Source organism: Nannobrachium achirus (genome assembly GCF_963921795.1).
Source record: "Nannobrachium achirus genome assembly, chromosome: 7".
In the NCBI taxonomy this organism is placed as follows: domain Eukaryota; kingdom Metazoa; phylum Chordata; class Actinopteri; order Myctophiformes; family Myctophidae; genus Nannobrachium; species Nannobrachium achirus.
Window position 1 is genome coordinate 64,492,853 of NC_137816.1, and position 26,118 is coordinate 64,518,970.

General features: G+C 41.9%; 1 protein-coding gene across 10 annotated transcripts in view; it reads left to right on the forward strand.

Moving 5' to 3' along the window:
- The window catches only part of LOC308288170 (scavenger receptor cysteine-rich domain-containing protein DMBT1-like), a 47,225-nt gene that overhangs the window by 12,735 nt on the left and 8,372 nt on the right, over positions 1-26,118 (forward strand). For 3 of the 10 annotated variants that reach the window (XM_080729520.1, XM_080729522.1, XM_080729528.1), the window contains 17 exons: positions 169-300; positions 2,236-2,550; positions 3,084-3,143; positions 3,657-3,713; positions 4,368-4,424; positions 5,287-5,601; positions 6,162-6,221; positions 6,735-6,791; positions 7,471-7,527; positions 12,659-12,973; positions 13,477-13,791; positions 14,075-14,134; positions 16,798-16,857; positions 18,003-18,317; positions 19,649-19,705; positions 21,399-21,458; positions 22,225-25,003. In XM_080729520.1, the coding sequence (XP_080585646.1) occupies positions 169-300; positions 2,236-2,550; positions 3,084-3,143; positions 3,657-3,713; positions 4,368-4,424; positions 5,287-5,601; positions 6,162-6,221; positions 6,735-6,791; positions 7,471-7,527; positions 12,659-12,973; positions 13,477-13,791; positions 14,075-14,134; positions 16,798-16,857; positions 18,003-18,317; positions 19,649-19,705; positions 21,399-21,458; positions 22,225-22,415 (2,483 nt within the window). In that variant the 3' untranslated portion in view covers positions 22,416-25,003. The remainder of the gene's footprint in view (positions 1-168; positions 301-2,235; positions 2,551-3,083; positions 3,144-3,656; positions 3,714-4,367; positions 4,425-5,286; positions 5,602-6,161; positions 6,222-6,734; positions 6,792-7,470; positions 7,528-12,658; positions 12,974-13,476; positions 13,792-14,074; positions 14,135-16,797; positions 16,858-18,002; positions 18,318-19,648; positions 19,706-21,398; positions 21,459-22,224; positions 25,004-26,118) is intronic. The other 7 variants (XM_080729523.1, XM_080729525.1, XM_080729524.1 and 4 more) reach the window with 7 other exon arrangements.

A 26,118-nucleotide genomic window follows, 5' to 3' on the forward strand; every position in this document is an offset into this window, starting at 1 on the left:
CCACGTGGTCATCGAAAATGTACTCAAATTAAATGTATATATAAGTTAATCAAATATCAAATGTGTGTCTTTTTTTTTAAGAAACATTTGCACAATGGGGCAATGCAAAACAGACACATCTGGTTCATCACATCCATTAAATGTGTGCACATTTTCTCCACACTGCAGTATCAGGTCACCCGTGTCAGGCCAATAATGGAGGTTGCAGTCACCTGTGTCTGCTCTCACCTGGAGGGGGTTACAAGTGTTCCTGTCCCACCAACTCCTACTTGGCAGCTGACAACAAGCAGTGCATGTCAGGTGAGTTCATGACAGATACATGCTATAGTGAGAGAATATTAACCCACTTACTGCCAGGGGCCACAAGGTGCCGCTAGAGTGCCAGACATTTCTGCGTAGGCCTTCGCTCTAACTTCCGTCTACACAGGCAGAAGTAGCTTAGGCTTTCACTGCAAACACTGTTATGAACGAAGACCGGATGAAGTTAGCTAACAGTTAGCTATTAGCTTCTTTATTTTTTAGAAGCCCGATCTGAAGCTATTTAGCCGCAAAAAAACTTTGTCGCTGCCCTGGGAACGCAGTTCAGAGAAAAAGGTCTCTAAAGATGTGAGTTTGTATTGGAGTCGGCGGCGCGGTGCGGCGGCGTTACCCGATTACGTGCCGATGTAAACAGAATCGCGGCCCGGGGCATGGATGGAAAATTAGACCGGGGCTTCGTTGAGGCCTCCGATTAATTAATTCATTTTATTAAATATCCCGGACTAGATCGGGATAGACACCCCGGAATACGTCGCGCCGCCGACAGTATAGATTGAGTTTTTTTTGGGGGGCTCTAAACTTTATTCTAAACCATTTTCAATGGAATAAATCGTCGGACCATCTAGAATCACTCGTTGGAAAGCGTAGGACGAGCCAGGACCACCCACATCACCCACATAAAAAATAAATAAAAATAACATTTCTGACTCACGAAATTTGACCATCGTGCCATGCACAGTCTAACATAAAACCCACAGGACATAAACTACAAGATGACCTGTATGATTTTATGAACTAGGGGAACCAACCCAATCTAAAATTGCAACATTCTTTCTTTTAAAACAAGATGGCGAAAGCACTATTCTCTATATTGCATCTTAAGCATTGACTTTGCCTAGAACAATATATTGAAGTCTCACACCCTAACCTAACCCTAACCCTAACCCTAACCCTAAACCTAACCCAAACCGTTGTGGGGACCTACTATTTGGTCCCTCACAAAGTAATAAAAACCACACACACACACACACACACACACACACACACACACACACACACACACACACACACACACACACACACACACACACACACACACACACACACACATGTGATGACATAAAAAAAAAGGAAGAAGTGCATATCTCCACCAGGCCGGGTGGAACTTGCTCTACTGTTGCTCATTGCGACCGTAGGTCGCAGTTAACTATGAGAAGCAAAACATCTTTTCTGTCTTCCTTCCTTCCTTCCTTCCTTCCTTCCTTCCTTCCTTCCTTCCTTCCTTCCTTTCTTTCTTCTGTAACGCCTCAATTTTGTTGACATTGTGACATCATGTGACATCACATCACATCACCTCATCAAACCCTGGATATCCATACATGGAGACGACTGGATCATCACCTAGATCTCCATATATGGAGCTGACCTCTACCTCTGATTCCCAGATGATGCCCTGTTAGGGCAACCACACTAATAGAATCCCTTTTATGCCCATAAAAGGGGATAAGGACTGAGAGACAGATACTGACACGCACGGATGCATGTCTGGGGTCTCACAGCACAAGGTTGGTTCTACAGACAGGGATCTCCATATATGGGCATAAAAGGGATTGTATGTATGATGTCAGACGTCATAGACGTCATAGGACTTTCACATAACGAGTAACCGAGTAAGCATGTCTGGGGTCTCACAGCACACGGTTGGTTCTACAAACTCCAACTTTGCACACGGATAGCTCAGATTTTTGCCTATGTTCTTAGCTGCTTCCCCTGCTGTTACTGTACTTGCACATTTTTCTTTCTTTTTTTTTTTTTTTTTTTGGTAGAACCGCCCATCCAACCAATATATGCCCATATCTCCATATACATGGATCTCCATATAGCCTATGGGTATCGGGGATCTCCACATATGTGTAACTGGTCCGATATATATTAATAATGAATTCTGTCCTGTGTGAATTCTTCTTTCATGTTCAGATTTAGTGAGGCTGGTGGATGGTGGTGGACGATGCTCTGGCAGGGTGGAGATCTATCACAACAACAGCTGGGGAACAGTCTGTGACGACTCCTGGGACCTGAAAGATGCTGAGGTGGTTTGCAGAGAGCTGAGCTGTGGTGCGGCAAAGAGAGCTCCTGTTGGTGCACATTTTGGCAAAGGGAGTGGTTCAATCTGGATGGATAATGTGCGTTGTTCAGGAAGTGAAAGGTCTCTAACTAATTGTTCACACAATGGATTTGGTGTACACAACTGTGGTCATCTTGAGGATGCTGGTGTGATCTGTAGGCCTACAGGTAAGAATAGATGTCATCTCTCTCACTTCAAATACATTTTTGTATATAAAGAAATGTGTTTAATATGTTTAACTTGTTTAAAACATACAGTGGTAACATGTAACAAAAGTTTACACTCCAAAAAAACTCAAACAACAAAATAAAGCCAAAGCAACAAACACATACCGGTATAGCCAAATAAACACATAGTACGGAAATAAATGACATCAACTGCACTCTGTCGAGGTGCAGTTGCACCAACAGAGCGCACAAGTAGGGTGATGAGAGCTGTCTGTGTATATGTGGGTGGGCAAGTTGGCACTCTTGCCAACCTGCACCTTGTCATGCCCGTTTATGCCCATCCGATGCCCACTCTGTGTTATTTCAATTGGGCTTCCCCATTGGATGATGTTACCCTGTGTTTTTTTTTCAAGGGTTTTCCCATTGAATGACTTAACATAGACAGACAGACAACGATTCAGCTGATAGATAGATAGATAGATAGATAGATAGTTAGTATCTGCTGTCCTGAAACGTATATCTCTGCTATACAGACCCAACCACAGCGCCCCTCCTGGATACACAATACACTACACCAGATCCTACTCCAGCAGGTGAGTTCATAACAGATGCAGGCTTTATAGTGGCTGCTAGCCTGCTAAAGCACTGCTGCACAAACTTTGGCTCTAGCAGAAAGAAAGAGTTTAGTTTGACTAGTTTTTTACTACTTTATTTTACAGTCCAATGACATCCCATAAAGGCCTCTTTAGCATACTTAAAAAGAGGCCTCAAATGTCCTCAGGGGCTTAAAAAGAGGATCAATGGGCAGTATTTGAAATACTTGAAATTTGAAAATACAAAAAATTATTTAAAATACGTATTTGAAATACTTTTTTGTATTTCAAAAATACAAAAAAGTATTTGAAATACGTATTTCAAAATACAAAAAATTATTTGAAATACGTATTTCAAATACTGCCCATGCATCTCTTGTTACCATTGTGTTCTGTGAACATTCAACATGTAAACATCTAGTTAGTTAACTACTGTTATTGCCCATTATGTATTAACTTCCTCCATTCTGTGATATTTTATCTGTCCGGTTGTGAAACTCATATCTATGCTAGACGCAACCACAGCGCCCCTCCTGGATACACACTACACTACTCCAGATACTCCAGCAGGTGAGTTCAAAACAGATGCAGGCTATGTGGCACTGGTGCACAAACTGTGGCTCTAGAAAAAAAGTTAAGTTTTACTATTTCTATTGTATTTATCTTTTCAACCTTTTCAAGAGTTTACTCTTAATAACAGTGCAATGGCATCCCAGAAGGCCTCTTTTGCACAATTTGCAGACTTAAAAAGAAGAAAAAGGAAGTAATGCATATCTCCGCCAGGCCGCAAACTTGCTCTACTGTTTTCACTCATATTTATTAACTTCCTCCATTTCTGTCCGAGACTAATTTTTCGTAGACAGAATGACCGATCAGTGTCAAACTGAGTATGCAATCTCCCTGAAGTATGGCGGTAAGGTAAAAATAGCAGATCCTTATAAGCCCACAAGAGTAATTGCAATTTGTTCATGTGATGAACAGTGTTTTTTATTGATTGACTGATTGATTAAATGTTTTATTGACATTTTAAAGGTACAGCAGTACGATACAAAAGCCAAACGGATTAATCACAAAAAAGCTTTGTTACAAGGTCTTGTGGTCTGTGAACATTCAACATCTAAACATCTAGTTAGTGCTCTGCTGTTATTGTTCATTATTTATTAACTTCCTCCATTCTGTGATATTTTATCTGTCTGTTGTGAAACTCATATCTCTGCTATACAGACGCAACCACAGCGCCCCTCCTGGAGACACACTACACTACACCAGATACTCCACCAGGTGAGTTCATAAAAGCACTGGTGCACAAACTGTGGCGTTGGAGTTTACTCTTAATTAAAGTCCAATGACATCTCAGAAGGCCTCTTTTGCAGACAAAAGAAAAAGATGGAATGTAAGCCATTGCTTTTCTACCACTTCTATATGAATGAAAGAAAACACAGTTTAACTTGCAATGTTACCACTGCAACACAACAGTGGGCGGGGTCCATGAGCCAAATCAAGGTTGTTGACTGATTTACCACTGTTTTAAGCCAATCAGAATCCAGTATCTGAACATGTGACCACAAAAAGTGGTAGAAGCATATCTTCAGGCCGGGTGGAACTCACTCTACTGTTATTGCTCATATTTATTAATTTCATCCACATCTGGCCGAGACTATGTTTTTCCCCCTGTCCGTCAGTGTATCATTCTGCCTGTGAGTGCAGTACGACACAAAAGCCAAATGGATTCATCACAAAAAAGCTTGTTACAAGGTCATTGTGGTCTGTGAACATTCAACATCTAAACATCTAGTTAGTGCCTTAAGAGCGGTGCTCTAATGTTATTGCAGATTATGTATTAACTTCCACCATTCTGGGATACAAGTTGCAGGTTGGGATGTTCACCTTTCAAACATGAGTGGGCTCATTTTAACGTCTCTCTTTCGTGACACTTTTTAAGTCGCTTGATTCAACTGGGTTTTGTATATTTAAAAAAAGAAAAAAAAATCAGGGTCTAACACTCTTCCAGGTCCAACACTCAAAGTAAATCTCCTACATCTGGCTTTGTCTGTAAGTCTGTTTGTGTACTTCTGTCATTGGCCAAGCTTCTCGGGACAGGCACCGCTCACTTCACTCCTGGGTGTGATTTTTTGTCTTTCAGGTTTAGTGAGGCTGGTGGATGGTGGTGGACGGTGCTCTGGCAGGGTGGAGATCTATCACAACAACAGCTGGGGAACAGTCTGTGATGACGACTGGGACCTGAGAGATGCTGAGGTGGTTTGCAGAGAGCTGAGCTGTGGGGCGGCACAGAGTGTTCGTGGACTTGCACGTTTTGGCCAAGGGAATGGTCCAATCTGGATGGATGATGTGCTTTGTTTAGGAAGTGAAAGGTCTCTAACTAAGTGCTCACACAATGGATTTGGTGTACACAACTGCGGTCATGGTGAGGATGCTGGTGTGATCTGTAGGCCTACAGGTAAGAATACATGTCATATCTCTCACTTCAAATACATTTTGTATATTAAAAAAATGTGTTTAATATGTTTAACTTGTTTAAAACATACAGTGGTAACATGTAACAAAAGTTTACACTCCAAAAAAACTCAAACAACAAAATAAAGCCAAAGCAACAAACACATATAGCCGAATAAACACATGGTACGGAAATCAATGACATCAACTGCACTCTGTCGAGGTGCAGTTGCACCAACAGAGCGCCAATAGGGTGATGAGAGCTGTCAGTATGTATGTGGGTGGGCAAGTTGGCACTCTTGCCAACCTGCGCCTTGTTATGCCCGTTTATGCCCATCCGATGCCCACTCTGTGTTATTTCAATTGGGTTTCCCCATTGGAGGATGTTACCCTGTGTTTTTTTCAAGGGTTTTCCCATTGAATGACTTAACACAGACAGACAGCTAATAGATAGATAGATAGATAGATAGATAGATAGATAGATAGATAGCGATATATAGATAGATAGATAGATAGATAGATAGATAGATGTCCTGTTGTGAAACTCATATCTCTGCTATACAGACCCAACCACAGCGCCCCTCCTGGATACACACTACACTACACCAGATCCTACTCCACCAGGTGAGTTCATAACAGATGCAGGCTTTATAGTGGCTGCTAGCCTGCTAAAGCACTGCTGCACAAACTTTGGCTCTAGCAGAAAGAAAGAGTTTAGTTTGACTAGTTTTTTACTACTTTATTTTACAGTCCAATGACATCCCATAAAGGCCTCTTTAGCATACTTAAAAAGAGGCCTCAAATGTCCTCAGGGGCTTAAAAAGAGGATCAATGGGCAGTATTTGAAATACTTGAAATTTGAAAATACAAAAAATTATTTAAAATACGTATTTGAAATACTTTTTTGTATTTCAAAAATACAAAAAAGTATTTGAAATACGTATTTCAAAATACAAAAAATTATTTGAAATACGTATTTCAAATACTGCCCATGCATCTCTTGTTACCATTGTGTTCTGTGAACATTCAACATGTAAACATCTAGTTAGTTAACTACTGTTATTGCCCATTATGTATTAACTTCCTCCATTCTGTGATATTTTATCTGTCCGGTTGTGAAACTCATATCTATGCTAGACGCAACCACAGCGCCCCTCCTGGATACACACTACACTACTCCAGATACTCCAGCAGGTGAGTTCAAAACAGATGCAGGCTATAGTGGCACTGGTGCACAAACTGTGGCTCTAGAAAAAAAGTTAAGTTTTACTATTTCTATTGTATTTATCTTTTCAACCTTTTCAAGAGTTTACTCTTAATAACAGTGCAATGACATCCCAGAAGGCCTCTTTTGCACAATTTGCAGACTTAAAAAGAAGGGGAAAAAAAGGAAGGAATGCTTATCTCTGCCAGGCCGCAAACTCGCTCTACTGTTTTTGCTCATATTTATTAACTTCCTCCATTTCTGTCCGAGACTAATTTTTTCGTAGACAGAATGACCGATCAGTGTCCAACTGAGTATGCAATCTCCCTGAAGTATGGCGGTAAGGTGAAAATAGCAGATCTTTATAAGCTCACAAGAGTAATTGCAATTTGTTCATGTGATGAACAGTGTTTTTTATTGATTGATTGATTGATTGATTGATTGATTGATTGATTGATTGATTAAATGTTTTATTGACATTTTAAAAGTACAGCAGTCGGATACAAAAGCCAAGTGGATTAATCACAAAAAAGCTTTGTTACAAGGTCTTGTGGTCCGTGAGCATTCAACATCTAGTTAGTGCTCTGCTGTTATTGTTCATTATTTATTAACTTCCTCCATGCTGTGATATTTTATCTGTCTGTTGTGAAACTCATATCTGCTCTACAGACGCAACCACAGCGCCCCTCCTGGAGATACACTACACTACACCAGATACTCCACCAGGTGAGTTCATAAAAGCACTGGTGCACAAACCGTGGCTCTAGAAAAAAAAAGTTATGTTTTACAAGTTATTATCTCAGAAGGCCTCTTTTGCAGACAAAAGAATAAGATGGAATGCATATCTTCACAAGGCCGGGTGGAACTCGCTCTATACCCAGGGGGCAACCAGCCTTTTTTTAGGAAACCTGCATTTGCCCCGACATAAAAAGTTGTCCACCAGAAATATTATCTATGACCCAGTAGGATCACAACCTATATGGACAACCCGGTCAATTTGTACAACAAAGTCCAATATGGCCGCCTCAATATTAGCCCCTATTAGTTTTAATGGGGGGTGAATAGGGCAAAATTTTAAACTGAGGGATATTTCCACGAAACTTCACAGGTTGATCAATGGTATACATATGAAGATTTTTTGTATTGCAAGTTTCCATGAAATCCAATATGGCCGCCACAATATGGCCGCCATAATGTAAGGACCCAGAAAATAGGTTTTGCCTCTAACTTCTGAACCAGATGAGCTAGAAACGCAAACTTGGTGTCTATTTCATGGTGTCTGACCATGGGAGACTCAATGGAATAGCTAATTTTATTATTGGGTGTGTCTGGACCTTTATTGTGCATATTTGCAAGATGGTGGATTCCCAAAATAGAGCTTTAACATAATTTCTACCATGATTGTTGACTGCTTTTGCAAATACAAGCAATATGAATCCATTTGCTAAGATTTATGGCACAGAAGGGACTTATACCTGTATTATTCTTGGGTTTGCATGTTGTCAAAATGGCTGTAAACGAGATATTATATTTCCTGTCCGATTCTACTATATGTAGTTGTAGCAATGACTTCAGATAAAATCAGAGACCAAAACAATGTATCTTAGAAATTATTTTTTTATTAAAAAAATAAATAAAAAAAGAGAGAGATTATCTCAATGAAATGAATGCAACTGCCTTTTTGGGTCTTTCACACATAGACATGCACATGCTTTCCAACAACTTCAGCTTCAGGGAAATTATAATGAACACATGATTAAAACAGGCTGCATTATAATGCAAATAATTGCTAGTCACTATCACTGTCATGTGTACCTATCCTGCTGCATCTTGTCTCCAGTCCTTGGCAACGACACCCCAAGTAGCATGCAATTCCCTTCTTCGCACATGAACAGTTTTTCTGGCAGCCTTTGATACAGCTACATGATATTGCCTTGTCCATTGATATAGGCCAGGCTGGCTCTGTAGATGGACAGGGGACTGCCTTCCCATGGCGGCAGCATGATACAGGCATCAATATCATGCTGCCACCCACCTCCTAGACCTTCCAGAGCTGTGGGTGAGAACAGAGCAGGATGCATATCTTCCTATCCATCACATGGTCTCAGCCCTTGGACTCGCACAGTGTCGTGCCCTGCCCTTTATTCACAGCCTGAGTGGCAGAGATACCACCAGCTATCCCTTTTTCACTGGAAAGAAGGCATGGTTCAAGACCAGCATGGGTCTAGATCTCCCTGCACTTCAGGAGTTTGGTGAAAATTCCTCTTATTCCCTCTCAGAGGATGTCAAGAATCAGGCTAGAGACCTCACAATAGCTTTGCCATAGGACTTTGACCTGGCAAAGCTGAGAGTGTACAAGTTCCTAAATAACCGATCAACCCTGTTGAAGCTGCTGCCACCTACAGAAAATGCCTTTGGCCTGCACCTGAAAAGAGCTGCTCTTGCAGCCATAATAGATAAAACTGCACACATCGCGAAGACATCCCTTGCTTCACTGAATATGGATGGTCTCTCAGTGATGGGAAGGCAGTCCCCTGTACATCTACAGAGCCAGCCTGGCCTATATCAATGGACAAGGCAATATCATGTAGCTGTATCAAAGGCTGCCAGAAAAACTGTTCATGTGCCATCCATCCATCCATCCATCTTCAACCGCTTATCCAGAAACGGGTCGCGGGGGTAACAGTTCCAACTGAGACTTCCAGATTTCCTTATCCTGCGCAACTTCCTCCACTCCCTCTGGGAGTATACCGAGGCGTTCCCAGGCCAGTCTGGAGATATAATCCTTCCATCTGGTCTGCCACGGGGTCTCCTCCCAGTGGGACGTGCATCGAGGACCTTCCTAGGAAGGCGCTCGGGGGGCATCCGTACTAGATGCCAGAACCACCTAAGCTGACTCCTTTCCAAGTGAAGGAGCAGCGGTTCTACTCCAAGTCTCTCTCGGGTGATTGAACTTCATGTGCGAAGAAGGGAATTGCTACTTGGGGTGTCGTTGCCAAGGACTGGAGACAAGATGCAGCAGGATAGGTACACATGACAGTGATAGTGACAAGCAATTATTTGCATTATAATGCAGCCTGTTTTAATCATGTGTTCATTATAATTTCCCTGAAGCTGAAAAAAAAGGCAAAAAAAAGGCAGTTGCATTCATTTCATTGAGATAATCTCTCTCTTTTTTATTTATTTTTTAATAAAAAAATAATTTCTAAGATACATTGTTTTGGTCTCTGATTTTATCTGAAGTCATTGCTACAACTACATACAGTAGAATCGGACAGGAAATATAATATCTCGTTTACAGCCATTTTGACAACATGCAAACTCAAGAATAATACAGGTATAAGTCCCTTCTGTGCCATAAATCTTAGCAAATGGATTCATATTGCTTGTATTTGCAAAAGCAGTCAACAATCATGGTAGAAATTATGTTAAAGCTCTATTTTGGGAGTCCACCATCTTGCAAATATGCACAATAAAGGTCCAGACACACCCAATAATAAAATTAGCTATTCCATTGAGTCTCCCATGGTCAGACACCATGAAATAGACACCAAGTTTGCGTTTCTAGCTCATCTGGTTCAGAAGTTAGAGGCAAAACCTATTTTCTGGGTCCTTACATTATGGCGGCCATATTGTGGCGGCCATATTGGATTTCATGGAAACTTGCAATACAAAAAATCTTCATATGTATACCATTGATCAACCTGTGAGCTTTCGTGGAAATATCCCTCAGTTTTAAATTTTGCCCTATTCACCCCATTAAAACTAATAGGGGCTAATATTGAGGCGGCCATATTGGACTTTGTTGTACAAATTGACCGGGTTGTCCATATAGGTTGTGATCCTACTGGGTCATAGATAATATTTCTGGTGGACAACTTTTTATGTCGGGGCAAATGCAGCACACCTTCCTTTGCCCCCTGGGTACTACTGTTATTGCTCATATTTATTAATTTCATCCACATCTGTCCGAGACTACGTTCTCTCCCCTATCCGTCAGTGTATCATTCTGCCTGTGAGTGCAGTACGACACAAAAGCCAAATGGATTCATCACAAAAAAGCTTGTTACAAGGTCATTGTGGTCTGTGAACATTCAACATCTAAACATCTACAGTAGATAGATTAGATAGATTAACTCCAATCTAACTTTCTACTGGTCTGTTCTGTTTGGCTAACACGTGACATCATGGACAGAATGGCTTTTGAATGGACTGTGCTCATTTTGTAACTTTGTCAGGGCTTTTGAGCTTATGTTAGTTATGAAGTTGACCTTTGACAGTGACCACAATCTGTGGTTGCTGTTTCAGATCCTCTGTGGTGTTCAACTGGCGTCGGTTTGAAATTCAGACAAAATCCAAAATGTGTTGTTTTAGGTTCAGTAACGTCATGGACAGAACAGCCTTTGATTGGTCCATGCCATGTTGACGTCATGGACAAACCGGCTTTTGATTTGCCCGTGCTTTAAAATGCGCTCTGAAACCGACGGACCAATCTAAAGCCACTGTGTGCATGACGTTATGGACTGGTTGGCGTTCAATTGGTCTGTTCTGTTTGGTTAACACATGACATCATGATCAGAACAGCTCTTGATTGGTCCATGCTAATGTTTGTGTTAACATCAAGTGAAACATAGGAGCGGTTTGAACCGCTCAAAGGTCTGGGTCTAACCCTCTGCTAGGTCCAACACTCAAAGGTCTGGGTCTAACACTCTTCTAGGTCCAACACTCAAAGGTCTGGGTCTAACACTCTTCTAGGTCCAACACTCAAAGGTCTGGGTCTAACACTCTTCTAGGTCCAACACTCAAAGGTCTGGGTCTAACACTCTTCTAGGTCCAACACTCAAAGGTCTGGGTCTAACACTCTTCTAGGTCCAACACTCAAAGGTCTGGGTCTAACACTCTTCTAGGTCCAACACTCAAAGGTCTGGGTCTAACACTCTTCTAGGTCCAACACTCAAAGGTCTGGGTCTAACACTCTTCTAGGTCCAACACTCAAAGGTCTGGGTCTAACACTCTTCTAGGTCCAACACTCAAAGGTCTGGGTCTAACCCTCTTCTAGGTCCAACACTCAAAGGTCTGGGTCTAACCCTCTTCTAGGTCCAACACTCAAAGCTCCTGTGTCTGGATTTATAGGTCTGTTTGTATGTAGTTTACGTATGTACATAAATGTATGTCCCACACTTGACTCATTGGCCAAGCTTCGCGGGACTCTTCATGACATTAATTACTCATGAAAAGCACCACTCACTTCACACTGTGTGTGTGTGTGTGTGTGTGTATGTGTGTGTGTGTGTGTGTGTGTGTGTGTGTGTGTGTTTTTTTTTTGAAGCGGTGAAAACCGCTTCCAATGAGTGGCTTTGTGTGTCCCACGCCCATATATGGTCATTTCAGTCCAGAATGAACAGGCTTTTTCGAAAACAAAATGTCTGTCACCTCATGCGCATATATGGTCATTTCAGTCCAGAATGAACAGGTTTTATCTGTCCCGTACGTCCAGAATATCAGTCCAGAATGAATAGGCTTTTTCAAAAAGCAAAATGTGTGTCCCATGTCCATATATGGCCATTTCAGTCCAGAATGAACAGGTTTTATCTGTCCTGTACGTCCAGAATATGTGTGTAGTGTCCGTCCCGGTCTGATGATTGGATACTTTGAGGATTGGTCAAGCTTCACATGATAATTCGGCCCTCCAGATAAAATCATTCATTCATTCAGAATATATAAAGAATGTAGAATTCAGAATATATAAAGAATGTATAGATCACAGAGTTCATAACTCTAGAACACATAGAATAAAAGTTCACCGCTTCACTTCGAACCGAGGTTTGATTTTTATTTGTTCTTCTTTCATGTTCAGGTTTAGTGAGGCTGGTGGGTGGCAGTGGACGGTGCTCTGGCAGGGTGGAGATCTATCACAACAACAGATGGGGAACAGTCTGTGATGACTCCTGGGACCTGAAAGATGCTGAGGTGGTTTGCAGAGAGCTGAGCTGTGGGACGGCACAGAGTGCTCCTGGTGGTGCCCGTTTTGGCCAAGGGAATGGTTCAATCTGGATGGATGATGTGCGTTGTTCAGGAAGTGAAAGGTCTCTAACTCAGTGCTCACACCGTGGATTTGGTGTACACGACTGCAGTCATGGTGAGGATGCTGGTGTGATCTGTAGGCCTACAGGTAAGAATGGATGTCATATCTCTCATTTTAAATTCATGTTTGTATCTTTCTTTCTTTCTTTCTTTCTTTCTTTCTTTCTTTCTTTCTTTCTTTCTTTCTTTCTGTCTTTCTTTCTTTCTTTCTTTTCCTGTTAGGCCCAGTTCGTCACCTGTCAGTCATTCATTCAGCTCAACCGGGGTGGGGGGACAATATGTTTAACTTGTTTAAGACCAGTGACAGATCTAAACATCTAGTTAGTGCCTTCAGCTCTACTGTTATTGCAGATTATTTATTAACTTCCACCATTCTGGGATACAAGTTGCAGGTTGGGATGTTCACCTTTCAAACATGAGTGGGCTAATTTTAACGTCTCTCTTTTGTGACACTTTTTAAGTCGCTTGATTCAGTAAATCTCCTACATCTGGCTTTGTCTGTAAGTCTGTTTGTGTACTTCTGTCATTGGCCAAGCTTCTCGGGACAGGCACCGCTCACTTCACTCCTGGGTGTGATTTTTTGTCTTTCAGGTTTAGTTAGGCTGGTGGATGGTGGTGGACGGTGCTCTGGCAGGGTGGAGATCTATCACAACAACAGGTGGGGAACAGTCTGTGATGACGACTGGGACCTGAAAGATGCTGAGGTGGTTTGCAGAGAGCTGAGCTGTGGGGCGGCACAGAGTGTTCGTGGACTTGCACGTTTTGGCCAAGGGAATGGTCCAATCTGGATGGATGATGTGCTTTGTTCAGGAAGTGAAAGGTCTCTAACTCAGTGCTCACACAATGGATTTGGTGTACACAACTGCGGTCATGGTGAGGATGCTGGTGTGATCTGTAGGCCTACAGGTAAGAATGGATGTCATATCTCTCATTTCAAATACATTTTTGTATAAAAACTAGACCAGGTCAACCTGGTTGTGCCAGACCCCCTGTCTGTCATCATCATTTATGACATCATGCCTTTTGTAGGCATGTCATCATCATGTCATCATCATATATACCCTTTATATAGAAAACCCGGACCGACATTTGCTTATGTAGGCCTACCCATTTCATGGGTCTGGCAAAAAGTCCAGGTCCACCTGGACTTTTTCTGTCCTGTTATGAAACTCATATCTCTGCTCTACAGGTGCAACTACAGCGCCCCTCCTGGATACACACTACACTACACCAGGTCCTACTCCACCAGGTGAGTTCATTATGCAGGCTAAAGCACTGCTGCACAAACAGAGGCTCTGCAAACCTCTCCTATGCTCCGCTTCGTCTCAGAAATATGACAATGGTGACAACATGGACAAAACAAAAACTATTATGTCATGAGTTAGCCAAACAGAACAGACCAATCAAACACTTATTTGTCCATGGTGTCTTTTCTTTTTTTTTTTTTTTTACTCTTATCTATCTTTTGTCTTACTTCTCTGTAACTTTGTAAATACTGTATACTGCTATGCTACAACTGGACAACTGAATTTCCCCCTTGGGATAATAAAGGTATCTACGGTATCTATCTATCTATCTATCTATCTATAGACACAGAGGCTTCCGATTAGATTGCCTGTCTTAGAACGTGTTTAACCAAGAAAATTAGCACCGTTCATGGCGTTTGATTGGTCAGTGAAATGTTGACATGATGTCAGACCAATCAAACACTTATTTGTCCATGGTGTCATAGACACAGAGGCTTCCGATTGGTTTTCCTGTCTTAACGCGTTTAACCAAGAAAATTAGCACCGTTCATGGCGTTTGATTGGTCAGTGAAATGTTGACATGATGTCAGACCAATCAAACGCTGATTTATCCATGGTGTCATAGACACAGAGGCCTCCCAATTGGTGTGCCTGTCTTAGAACGTGTTTAACCATGAAAATTACCACCGTCCAAGAAAATTAGCACCGTTCATGGCCTTTGATTGGTCCGTGAAACGTTGACATGATGTCAGACCAATCAAACGCTGATTCGTCCATGGTGTCATAGACACAGAGGCTTCCGATTGGTTTTCCTGTCTTAACGCGTTTAACCAAGAAAATTACCACCGTCCAAGAAAATTAGCACCGTTCATGGCCTTTGATTGGTCCGTGAAACGTTGACATGATGTTCCGTCAAACGTTGACATGATGTCATGAGTTGGACAAACAGAACAGACCATTTGAATTTGAATTTCAAAAAGGTATGATATGAATATTACCCATAACCTGAGAGAGTAACCACACTGATAGACTGAGGTTATTCTCACAGGTTTTAGATGACACACAGCCCACACAAGCTTAAAATACAAACAAACAGCCTTTGATTGGTTTGTGCTAATCAAACCAGTTCAGATTTCCAATGTTTCTCAGAAGGTCTCGGTGTAGGGGAGATACAGTATACACCAGGGGTCTTCAACAGGGGGTCCGGGACCCCTAGGGGGTCCGCGGAGGTACTGCAGGGGGTCCGCGAAATTATAGGTTAAAAAAAAGAAAAAACGTTTTTTTTTCGTTTTTTCATTTTTCAAATTTATGTTAAAAAATAAATCATGATTCTATCCATTTTGAATAGCTTGAATACATGATTACTATGCAATTGACAGATTGTTGATATTATTGACATTGGTTCTCAGTTAATAAGTAGTATGTTTAGAAATGGTAGTGGTACGGCCCACCCTGCTCGCTGTAACTTTTTACATGTTTGAAATAAAAAATATATCGTAGCCCCGACCCCCCCACCCTACGAGGTGGTAGGGGGTCCCTGCTCCATCTCCCCATCAGTTTGGGGGTCCCTGGCCTGAAAACGTTGAAGACCCCTGGTATACACCATACAGCAGCATACTTTCCACACAGACTTTGAACAGGTTGATCTTGGTAGCTCTTGAGATGTCTGACTGCCATATGCGATGTAGCTTATTGCAAGCACTCCAGGCATGCCCTTTCCTTGTCAGGAAGTCCTTTTTGCTACTGACTACGTATGATCCAAGGTATTTGAATTCCTCTGTTTATTTGATGTCTCTGCCGTCATTGGAGCGGATGGTTGAATGATCATCAGAGTCTTCATTCAGAAGCAGGCATTCTGTCTCTTTGGTATTCATTTTGGCATTCAATTTTCTATATTGAGAGTGATGTCATAGTTTTGTCATAGCCTACTCCTCCTCATTAAACACATACAAGGACGCTTGCACACTTCGCACGGGTGCAATTTTTCTATTGTATTTATTTTTTTCAACTTTTTCAAGAGTTTACTCTAAATTGCAGTCCAATGACATCTCAGAAAGCCTCTTTTGCTGACATAAAAAGTAAGGAATGCATATCTCCGCCAGGCCGGGTGGAACTTTCTCTACTGTTGTTGCTCATATTTATTAACTTCCTTCACTTCTGTCCGAGACTAGGTTTTCGTAGACAGAATGACGTAGAAAGAATGACGTGTCATTATGTCTGCCGTCGGACCAATCAGTGCCAAACTGAGTATGTACTCTCCCTGAAGTATGGTGGCATTGTAAGGTGAAAATAGCCGATCTTTATAAGCTCACAACGTGATTACAAAGTAATGCGCTGTGGGTTTGTAGATTTGTAGATTGGCTATTTCTGAGATGCAAGAGTAAATTCAATTTGTTCATGTGATGAAAATATGCCTTAGTGATTTTGATTGATTGATTGATTGATTGATTGATTGATTAAATGTTTTATTGACATTTTAAAGGTACAGCAGTAGGATACAAAAGCCAAATGGATTAATCACAAAAAAACCTTGTTACAAGGTCTTGTGGTCCATGAGCATTCAACATATACACATCTAGTTAGTGCTCTGCTGTTATTGATCATTATTATTTCCTCCATTCTGTGATATCTGTCCTGTTGTGAAACTCATATCTCTGCTATACAGATGCAACCACAGCGCCCCTCCTGGATACACACTACACTACACCAGATCCTACTCCACCAGGTGAGTTCATAACAGATGCAGGCTATAGTGGCTGCTAAAGTACTCGTGCACAAACTGTGACTCTAGAAAAAAAGTTAAGTTTTACTTTTTCTATTGTATTTATTTTTTCACCGTTTTCAAGAGTTTACCATTAATTACAGTCCAATGACATCCCAGAAGGCCTCTTTTGCAGACTTAAAAATAAAAAATAAAATAAAAATAAAAACAAGGATGGAATTAATGCATATCTCCGCCAGGCCGGGTGGAACTCGCTCTACTGTTTCTGCTCACATTTATTAACTTCCTCCACTTCTGTCCGAGACTACGTTTTTGTAAACAGAATGACGTAGACAGAATGAAGTGTGTCATTCTGTCTGCCAATATCCGGCACTGTCGGACCGATCAGTGTCAAACTGATTACCTTCATAAGCTCACAACGTGGTTTCAAAATAATGCGTTGTGGGCTTGTAGATTCTTAGATTGGCTATTTTTGAGATGCAAGAGTAAATGCAATGTGCGCATGTGATGAAAACATACCTTACAGTGTTTTTTATTGATTGATTGAATGATTGATTGAGTGATTGATTAAATGTTTTATTGACATTTTAAAAGTACAGCAGTACGATACAAAAGCCAAATGGATCAATCACAAAAAAACCTTGTTACTAGGTATTGCAGTCCGTGAGCATTCAACATCTAAACATCTAATTAGTGCTCTGATGTTATTGCTCATTATTTATTAACTTCCTCCATTCTGTGATATTTTATCTGTCTGTTGTGAAACTGCTCGGGTAGCTCAGTCGGTAGAGCTCTCGCCTTTGGACCACAAGGTCATGGGTTCGATTCCGGGCACCGCCAACTCAGCGTATGAGTAGCACGGCTTGGCAAGCTGTGCGGCAAGTACTGGGAGCTGATGGTAGGTGTGGCGCTCCACCTCAGCAGTCCATCTCCCAGGGGTCTAGCGCATTGTAACGGGGACAGACTCCCGCGTGTTACCGGCTGATACCGACAATAAGCCACTCCCGACCTACTTGTTGTTGTGAAACTCATATCTCTGCTATACAGACGCAACCACAGCGGTGAGTTCAACAGATGCAGGCGTGGCAGTGCTCTACTCACTTAGCACCGCTCACTTCACTTCTGGGTGTGATTTTTTTGTTGTTCAGGTTTAGTGAGGCTGGTGGATGGTGGTGGACGGTGCTCTGGCAGGGTGGAGATCTATCACAACAACAGATGGGGAACAGTCTGTGACGACCGCTGGGGCCTGAAAGATGCTGAGGTGGTTTGCAGAGAGCTGAGCTGTGGGACAGCATGGAGTGCTCCTGGTGGTGCACGTTTTGGCCAAGGGAATGGTCCAATCTGGATGGATGATGTGCGTTGTTTAGGAAGTGAAAGGTCTCTAACTCAGTGCTCACACATTGGATTTGGTCGTAATGACTGCGGTCATGATGAGGATGCTGGTGTGATCTGTAGGCCTACAGGTAAGAATGGATGTCATATCTTCTTTCTTTCTTTCTTTCTTTCTTTCTTTTCCTGTTCTTATGGCCCTTTTTCTGTTAACTCATTCGTAGTTTACGGCCGTAGAGCCCGGAGATTTCTCTATGTCTTTCACTGCCGGCTTCTCCTACCCGTTAACGTGGGCGCTCATCCAGTTCCCATCGTGCGTGATCGGACACATCGTGTGTTCGCGTATTCCATCAGCTTCTCAAATCCGTTGAATTTTTTTCAATTGATCAATCCGTTCTCCATCTGTAAGCCGCGGAGTTTATACAGAAAGCTAACGGGCCAAAATAGACGACGGACCATCCGCTTCCGGTTCACGGCCTCAATGATAAGTGGTCCGCTCAATAATGTGTCCGTGTAGAAACCGATCACGGAGCATTAGTTCCGGCCTATTTTAGTTCCGCTTCGATAAAACATTTTTTTTTAATTAAAGCTTATTAAATCTCCGGGTTCTACGGGCATGGCAGAGAAGGGGTACAAAGGGGTATTTTTTTGGCAGAGGTTGAGTTAAAGTGAGAGTAGCACAATGGCCTCTACTTTGTCTCAATTTAATTGTTAGGTAATTGTGAAAATATTTGCCAATGCAACCATATAGTTATGGTGCCTGTTTTCAGTGTGGTATGCAGACAGGGATTCCTACTGCCCACTTTCCCCAAACTCCTCCACCAGCTCGGGAATGGCCGGTATTATGATGTCACCCTTTCCCCCTCTCTGATTGGCTACAGGCCCATAGCCCATGGCCCGAAGCCTGTGATTGGCTTTGGGCATACACACAGTAACACAAACACAGACATACTTAGATCTGGCTAATTTATACCTTGTACTCTATATCAGGCTGCACTTGTTGACGTCATCAAGAATGCTGGTCCCTCATTGGCTGTTGATGATGGTGACATCATCACCCAGTTGATGACGTCACTGTGTGATATTTCAAGGGTTTTCCCATTGGATGATGTCACCCTGTGTTTTTTAAAGGGTGTTCCCATTGGATGACGTAAACACAGACACACAGACAAAGATGCAGCTAATAGATACAAAAAACACAACAAATGTTACTTTGGAGCTATTTACATTGTTCTTGTATGATTGATTGATTTATTTCATTCAGTTGTCAGTTTGTGAATTTAGCCAATAAACCAGATTTGCAGAGGGGTCGAATAATTTTGAGCACAACCGTAGATAGATAGATAGATAGATAGATAGATAGATAGATAGATATACTGTAGATAGATAGATAGATAGATAGATAGATAGATAGATAGATAGATAGTATCTGTCCTGAAACTTATACTGTATATCTGCTATACAGATGCAACCACAGCGCCCCTCCTGGATACACACTACACTACACCAGATCCTACACCAGGTGAGTTCATAACAGATACAGGCTATAGTGGCTGCTAAAGCACTGCTGCACAAACTGTGGCTCTAGGGGGGGAAGAAGAAAAAGTTAGGTTTGACAATTTTATTTATTTTACAGTCCAATGACATCCCAGAAGGCCTATTTTTCAGACTTAACACTTCCCCAGCCGGCCCAGAATGGCTTGTTGTGGACTAGCCGGAAATTTCTATCATTGTATTATGATCTGAGACATAATATTATGATTACAAACATCAACAACAACGCGTGCCTTCTAGGATGGCTGCATTCTTTTTTTCTCCTCCGTCAATCCCCCCGGTTAAAACTCACCAGAAGTAGCTCGATCTGCATTGGCATATATAGTGGGGATTTTGGCCGAGTTGTCTTCTCCCCGTGCGTTTCGCGTGCGCGATCCGTGTGCATCAATGTGGCCGCATGAGATCATCTCCATAATAATAATCCACGGAAGAACTTTCATTAGCCTAGCCGCTAGGACAACGGCTATGCTAGCGCTAACGTCCACACTGTAAGTCAATGGCTAGAAGGCTAATCTGCCCCCGAAGCGATCAAAAGCACTTCCAGTGCATGCGCAGAGAAGAATCATGCTATTGGTTAGACCGGTGGTGAGACGGAGAAAGGCTATAGCGATCGTTTTTTTCCGATCATTATCACTTATTTCATTTTTAATGACCTAGTACGGAAAAAGACGGTTTGTTTTTTCCGGCAAATTTTAGTACAGATGATGTACGGTATATTACGGTTTTAATATTAAGTGGCTCCCCGTGGCTTGCAAAGTGTTAAAGAGCCTCAAATGGCCTCCATGGCCTTAAAAAGAGGATCAAATGTTTTATTAGCAGTATGATACAAAAGCCAAATGGATTCATCACAAAAATGCTTTTTACAAGGTCTTGTTACCATTATGTTCTGTGAACATTCAACATCTAAACATCTAGTTAGTACCTTTCAGACTGTTGCTCTCCTGTTATTGCCCATTATGTAAGCAATTTACCCCGAGTGAGAGGACATTATGCTCTCATAATGTCCGCAGTGCGGGTGTTATCGTACGAGGCGCAGCCGAGTCCGATAACACCCGCACTCAGGACATTATGAGAGCATAATGTCCGACCCCGAGTGGTAAATAGCTTTTCTACCACTTTTTCCCGTATACATGAAAGAAAACACATAGTTGTAACTTGCAAGGATCTTAAGTTACAATCATTATTGCCTATAAAACTTCCGCGAGACAGCAGATAGTTCCACAAACAACATCTTCTACTCACCAACAGATGGCGCCAACTCCATAGTAATCCATGCGACTAGCTTACAGCTAAGCAAACGTCAGTTAAAAGCACCGTTCCGGCCGTAAATAGAGGCTGTTCGCTTCCAGAAAGGCATAGGTTCAGAGAAAAGGGGCTTTAAAGTTGGCGGATTGCATTGGATCCAAATAAATCGGCGACGATAGTACGCACGTTAGTAAACATAGGACCGCTGCGACCTTCATTTGTTGGTTGGGGGAAAGTCCCCGGATGTACACTGAGGCGCATTGATCTCGGACACACAACTTTGCGGCAGTAGTCCTCTCATAACCTCCGGAATTTAGCCAATCAGAATCCAGTATTTGAACACGTGACTCGAAAAAGTGGTAGAAGTATTAACTTCCTCCATTCTGTGATATTTTATTTATATCTCTGCTATACAGACGCAACCACAGCGCCCCTCCTGGATACACACTACACTGCACCAGATCCTACTCCAGCAGGTGAGTTCATAACAGATTGTATTTATTTTTTCAACTTTTTCCAGAGTATATATATACTCTTTATTACAGTCCAATGACTTCCCAGAAGCCCTCTTTTGCACAATTTGCAGCCTTAAAAAGAAGAAGAAAATGAAGGAATGCATATCTACGCCAGGCCACAAACTTGCTTTACTGTTGTTGCCAGGGGCGTGGACAGACACTTTGAGGGGGGGGGGCATCGACAGCCCCTCTAGTGGCCCTTATGTATGCATTGATATTATGACATCACCTTCTCCCCATCTCTGATTGGCTACAGGCATGGCCCATGGCCCGAAGCCCGTGATTGGCTATTGGGCATACACACACACAGACAAACACAGACATACTTAGATTTGGCTAATTTATACCTTGTACTTTATATCAGGCCGCACTTGTTGACGTCACCAAGAATGCTGGTCCCTCATTGGCTGTTGATGATAGTAACGTCATCACCCAGTTGATGATGTCAATCTGTGTTATTTCAAGGGTTTTCCCATTGGATGATGTCACCCTGTGTTTTTTTAATGGTTTTCCCATTGAATGGCGTAATCACAGACATACAGACATACAGACAGACAGACAGACAGACAGACAGACAGACAGACAGACAGACAGACAGACAGACAGACAGACAGACAGACAGACAAAGATTTGGCTAATAGATAGATAGATAGATAGATAGATAGATAGATAGATAGATAGATAGATAGATAGTATCTGTCCTGAAACTTATATCTCTGCTCTACAGACGCAACCACAGCGCCCCTCCTGGATACACACTACACTACACCAGATCCTACTCCACCAGGTGAGTTCATTATGCAGGCTAAAGCACTGCTGCACAAACAGAGGCTCTGCAAACCTCTCCTATGCTCCGCTTCGTCTCAGAAATATGACAATGGTGACAACATGGACAAAACAAAAACTATTATGTCATGAGTTAGCCAAACAGAACAGACCAATCAAACACTTATTTGTCCATGGTGTCTTTTCTTTTTTTCTTTTTTTTTACTCTTATCTATCTTTTGTCTTACTTCTCTGTAACTTTGTAAATACTGTATACTGCTATGCTACAACTGGACAACTGAATTTCCCCCTTGGGATAATAAAGGTATCTATCTATCTATCTATCTATCTATCTATAGACACAGAGGCTTCCGATTAGATTGCCTGTCTTAGAACGTGTTTAACCAAGAAAATTAGCGCCGTTCATGGCGTTTGATTGGTCAGTGAAATGTTGACATGATGTCAGACCAATCAAACACTTATTTGTCCATGGTGTCATAGACACAGAGGCTTCCGATTGGTTTTCCTGTCTTAACGCGTTTAACCAAGAAAATTAGCACCGTTCATGGCGTTTGATTGGTCAGTGAAATGTTGACATGATGTCAGACCAATCAAACGCTGATTTATCCATGGTGTCATAGACACAGAGGCCTCCCAATTGGTGTGCCTGTCTTAGAACGTGTTTAACCATGAAAATTACCACCGTCCAAGAAAATTAGCACCGTTCATGGCCTTTGATTGGTCCGTGAAACGTTGACATGATGTCAGACCAATCAAACGCTGATTCGTCCATGGTGTCATAGACACAGAGGCTTCCGATTGGTTTTCCTGTCTTAACGCGTTTAACCAAGAAAATTACCACCGTCCAAGAAAATTAGCACCGTTCATGGCCTTTGATTGGTCCGTGAAACGTTGACATGATGTTCCGTCAAACGTTGACATGATGTCATGAGTTGGACAAACAGAACAGACCATTTGAATTTGAATTTCAAAAAGGTATGATATGAATATTACCCATAACCTGAGAGAGTAACCACACTGATAGACTGAGGTTATTCTCACAGGTTTTAGATGACACACAGCCCACACAAGCTTAAAATACAAACAAACAGCCTTTGATTGGTTTGTGCTAATCAAACCAGTTCAGATTTCCAATGTTTCTCAGAAGGTCTCGGTGTAGGGGAGATACAGTATACACCAGGGGTCTTCAACAGGGGGTCCGGGACCCCTAGGGGGTCCGCGGAGGTACTGCAGGGGGTCCGCGAAATTATAGGTTAAAAAAAAGAAAAAACGTTTTTTTTTCGTTTTTTCATTTTTCAAATTTATGTTAAAAAATAAATCATGATTCTATCCATTTTGAATAGCTTGAATACATGATTACTATGCAATTGACAGATTGTTGATATTATTGACATTGGTTCTCAGTTAATAAGTAGTATGTTTAGAAATGGTAGTGGTACGGCCCACCCTGCTCGCTGTAACTTTTTACATGTTTGAAATAAAAAATATATCGTAGCCCCGACCCCCCCACCCTACGAGGTGGTAGGGGGTCCCTGCTCCATCTCCCCATCAGTTTGGGGGTCCCCGGCCTGAAAACGTTGAAGACCCCTGGTATACACCATACAGCAGCATACTTTCCACACAGACTTTGAACAGGTTGATCTTGGTAGCTCTTGAGATGTCTGACTGCCATATGCGATGTAGCTTATTGCAAGCACTCCAGGCATGCCCTTTCCTTGTCAGGAAGTCCTTTTTGCTACTGACTACGTATGATCCAAGGTATTTGAATTCCTCTGTTTATTTGATGTCTCTGCCGTCATTGGAGCGGATGGTTGAATGATCATCAGAGTCTTCATTCAGAAGCAGGCATTCTGTCTCTTTGGTATTCATTTTGGCATTCAATTTTCTATATTGAGAGTGATGTCATAGTTTTGTCATAGCCTACTCCTCCTCATTAAACACATACAAGGACGCTTGCACACTTCGCACGGGTGCAATTTTTCTATTGTATTTATTTTTTTCAACTTTTTCAAGAGTTTACTCTAAATTGCAGTCCAATGACATCTCAGAAAGCCTCTTTTGCTGACATAAAAAGTAAGGAATGCATATCTCCGCCAGGCCGGGTGGAACTTTCTCTACTGTTGTTGCTCATATTTATTAACTTCCTTCACTTCTGTCCGAGACTAGGTTTTCGTAGACAGAATGACGTAGAAAGAATGACGTGTCATTATGTCTGCCGTCGGACCAATCAGTGCCAAACTGAGTATGTACTCTCCCTGAAGTATGGTGGCATTGTAAGGTGAAAATAGCCGATCTTTATAAGCTCACAACGTGATTACAAAGTAATGCGCTGTGGGTTTGTAGATTTGTAGATTGGCTATTTCTGAGATGCAAGAGTAAATTCAATTTGTTCATGTGATGAAAATATGCCTTAGTGATTTTGATTGATTGATTGATTGATTGATTGATTGATTAAATGTTTTATTGACATTTTAAAGGTACAGCAGTAGGATACAAAAGCCAAATGGATTAATCACAAAAAAACCTTGTTACAAGGTCTTGTGGTCCATGAGCATTCAACATATACACATCTAGTTAGTGCTCTGCTGTTATTGATCATTATTATTTCCTCCATTCTGTGATATCTGTCCTGTTGTGAAACTCATATCTCTGCTATACAGATGCAACCACAGCGCCCCTCCTGGATACACACTACACTACACCAGATCCTACTCCACCAGGTGAGTTCATAACAGATGCAGGCTATAGTGGCTGCTAAAGTACTCGACTACTCGTGCACAAACTGTGACTCTAGAAAAAAAGTTAAGTTTTACTTTTTCTATTGTATTTATTTTTTCACCGTTTTCAAGAGTTTACCATTAATTACAGTCCAATGACATCCCAGAAGGCCTCTTTTGCAGACTTAAAAATAAAAAATAAAATAAAAATAAAAACAAGGATGGAATTAATGCATATCTCCGCCAGGCCGGGTGGAACTCGCTCTACTGTTTCTGCTCACATTTATTAACTTCCTCCACTTCTGTCCGAGACTACGTTTTTGTAAACAGAATGACGTAGACAGAATGAAGTGTGTCATTCTGTCTGCCGGCACTGTCGGACCGATCAGTGTCAAACTGATTACCTTCATAAGCTCACAACGTGGTTTCAAAATAATGCGTTGTGGGCTTGTAGATTCTTAGATTGGCTATTTTTGAGATGCAAGAGTAAATGCAATGTGCGCATGTGATGAAAACATACCTTACAGTGTTTTTTATTGATTGATTGAATGATTGATTGAGTGATTGATTAAATGTTTTATTGACATTTTAAAAGTACAGCAGTACGATACAAAAGCCAAATGGATCAATCACAAAAAAACCTTGTTACTAGGTATTGCAGTCCGTGAGCATTCAACATCTAAACATCTAATTAGTGCTCTGATGTTATTGCTCATTATTTATTAACTTCCTCCATTCTGTGATATTTTATCTGTCTGTTGTGAAACTGCTCGGGTAGCTCAGTCGGTAGAGCTCTCGCCTTTGGACCACAAGGTCATGGGTTCGATTCCGGGCACCGCCAACTCAGCGTATGAGTAGCACGGCTTGGCAAGCTGTGCGGCAAGTACTGGGAGCTGATGGTAGGTGTGGCGCTCCACCTCAGCAGTCCATCTCCCAGGGGTCTAGCGCATTGTAACGGGGACAGACTCCCGCGTGTTACCGGCTGATACCGACAATAAGCCACTCCCGACCTACTTGTTGTTGTGAAACTCATATCTCTGCTATACAGACGCAACCACAGCGGTGAGTTCAACAGATGCAGGCGTGGCAGTGCTCTACTCACTTAGCACCGCTCACTT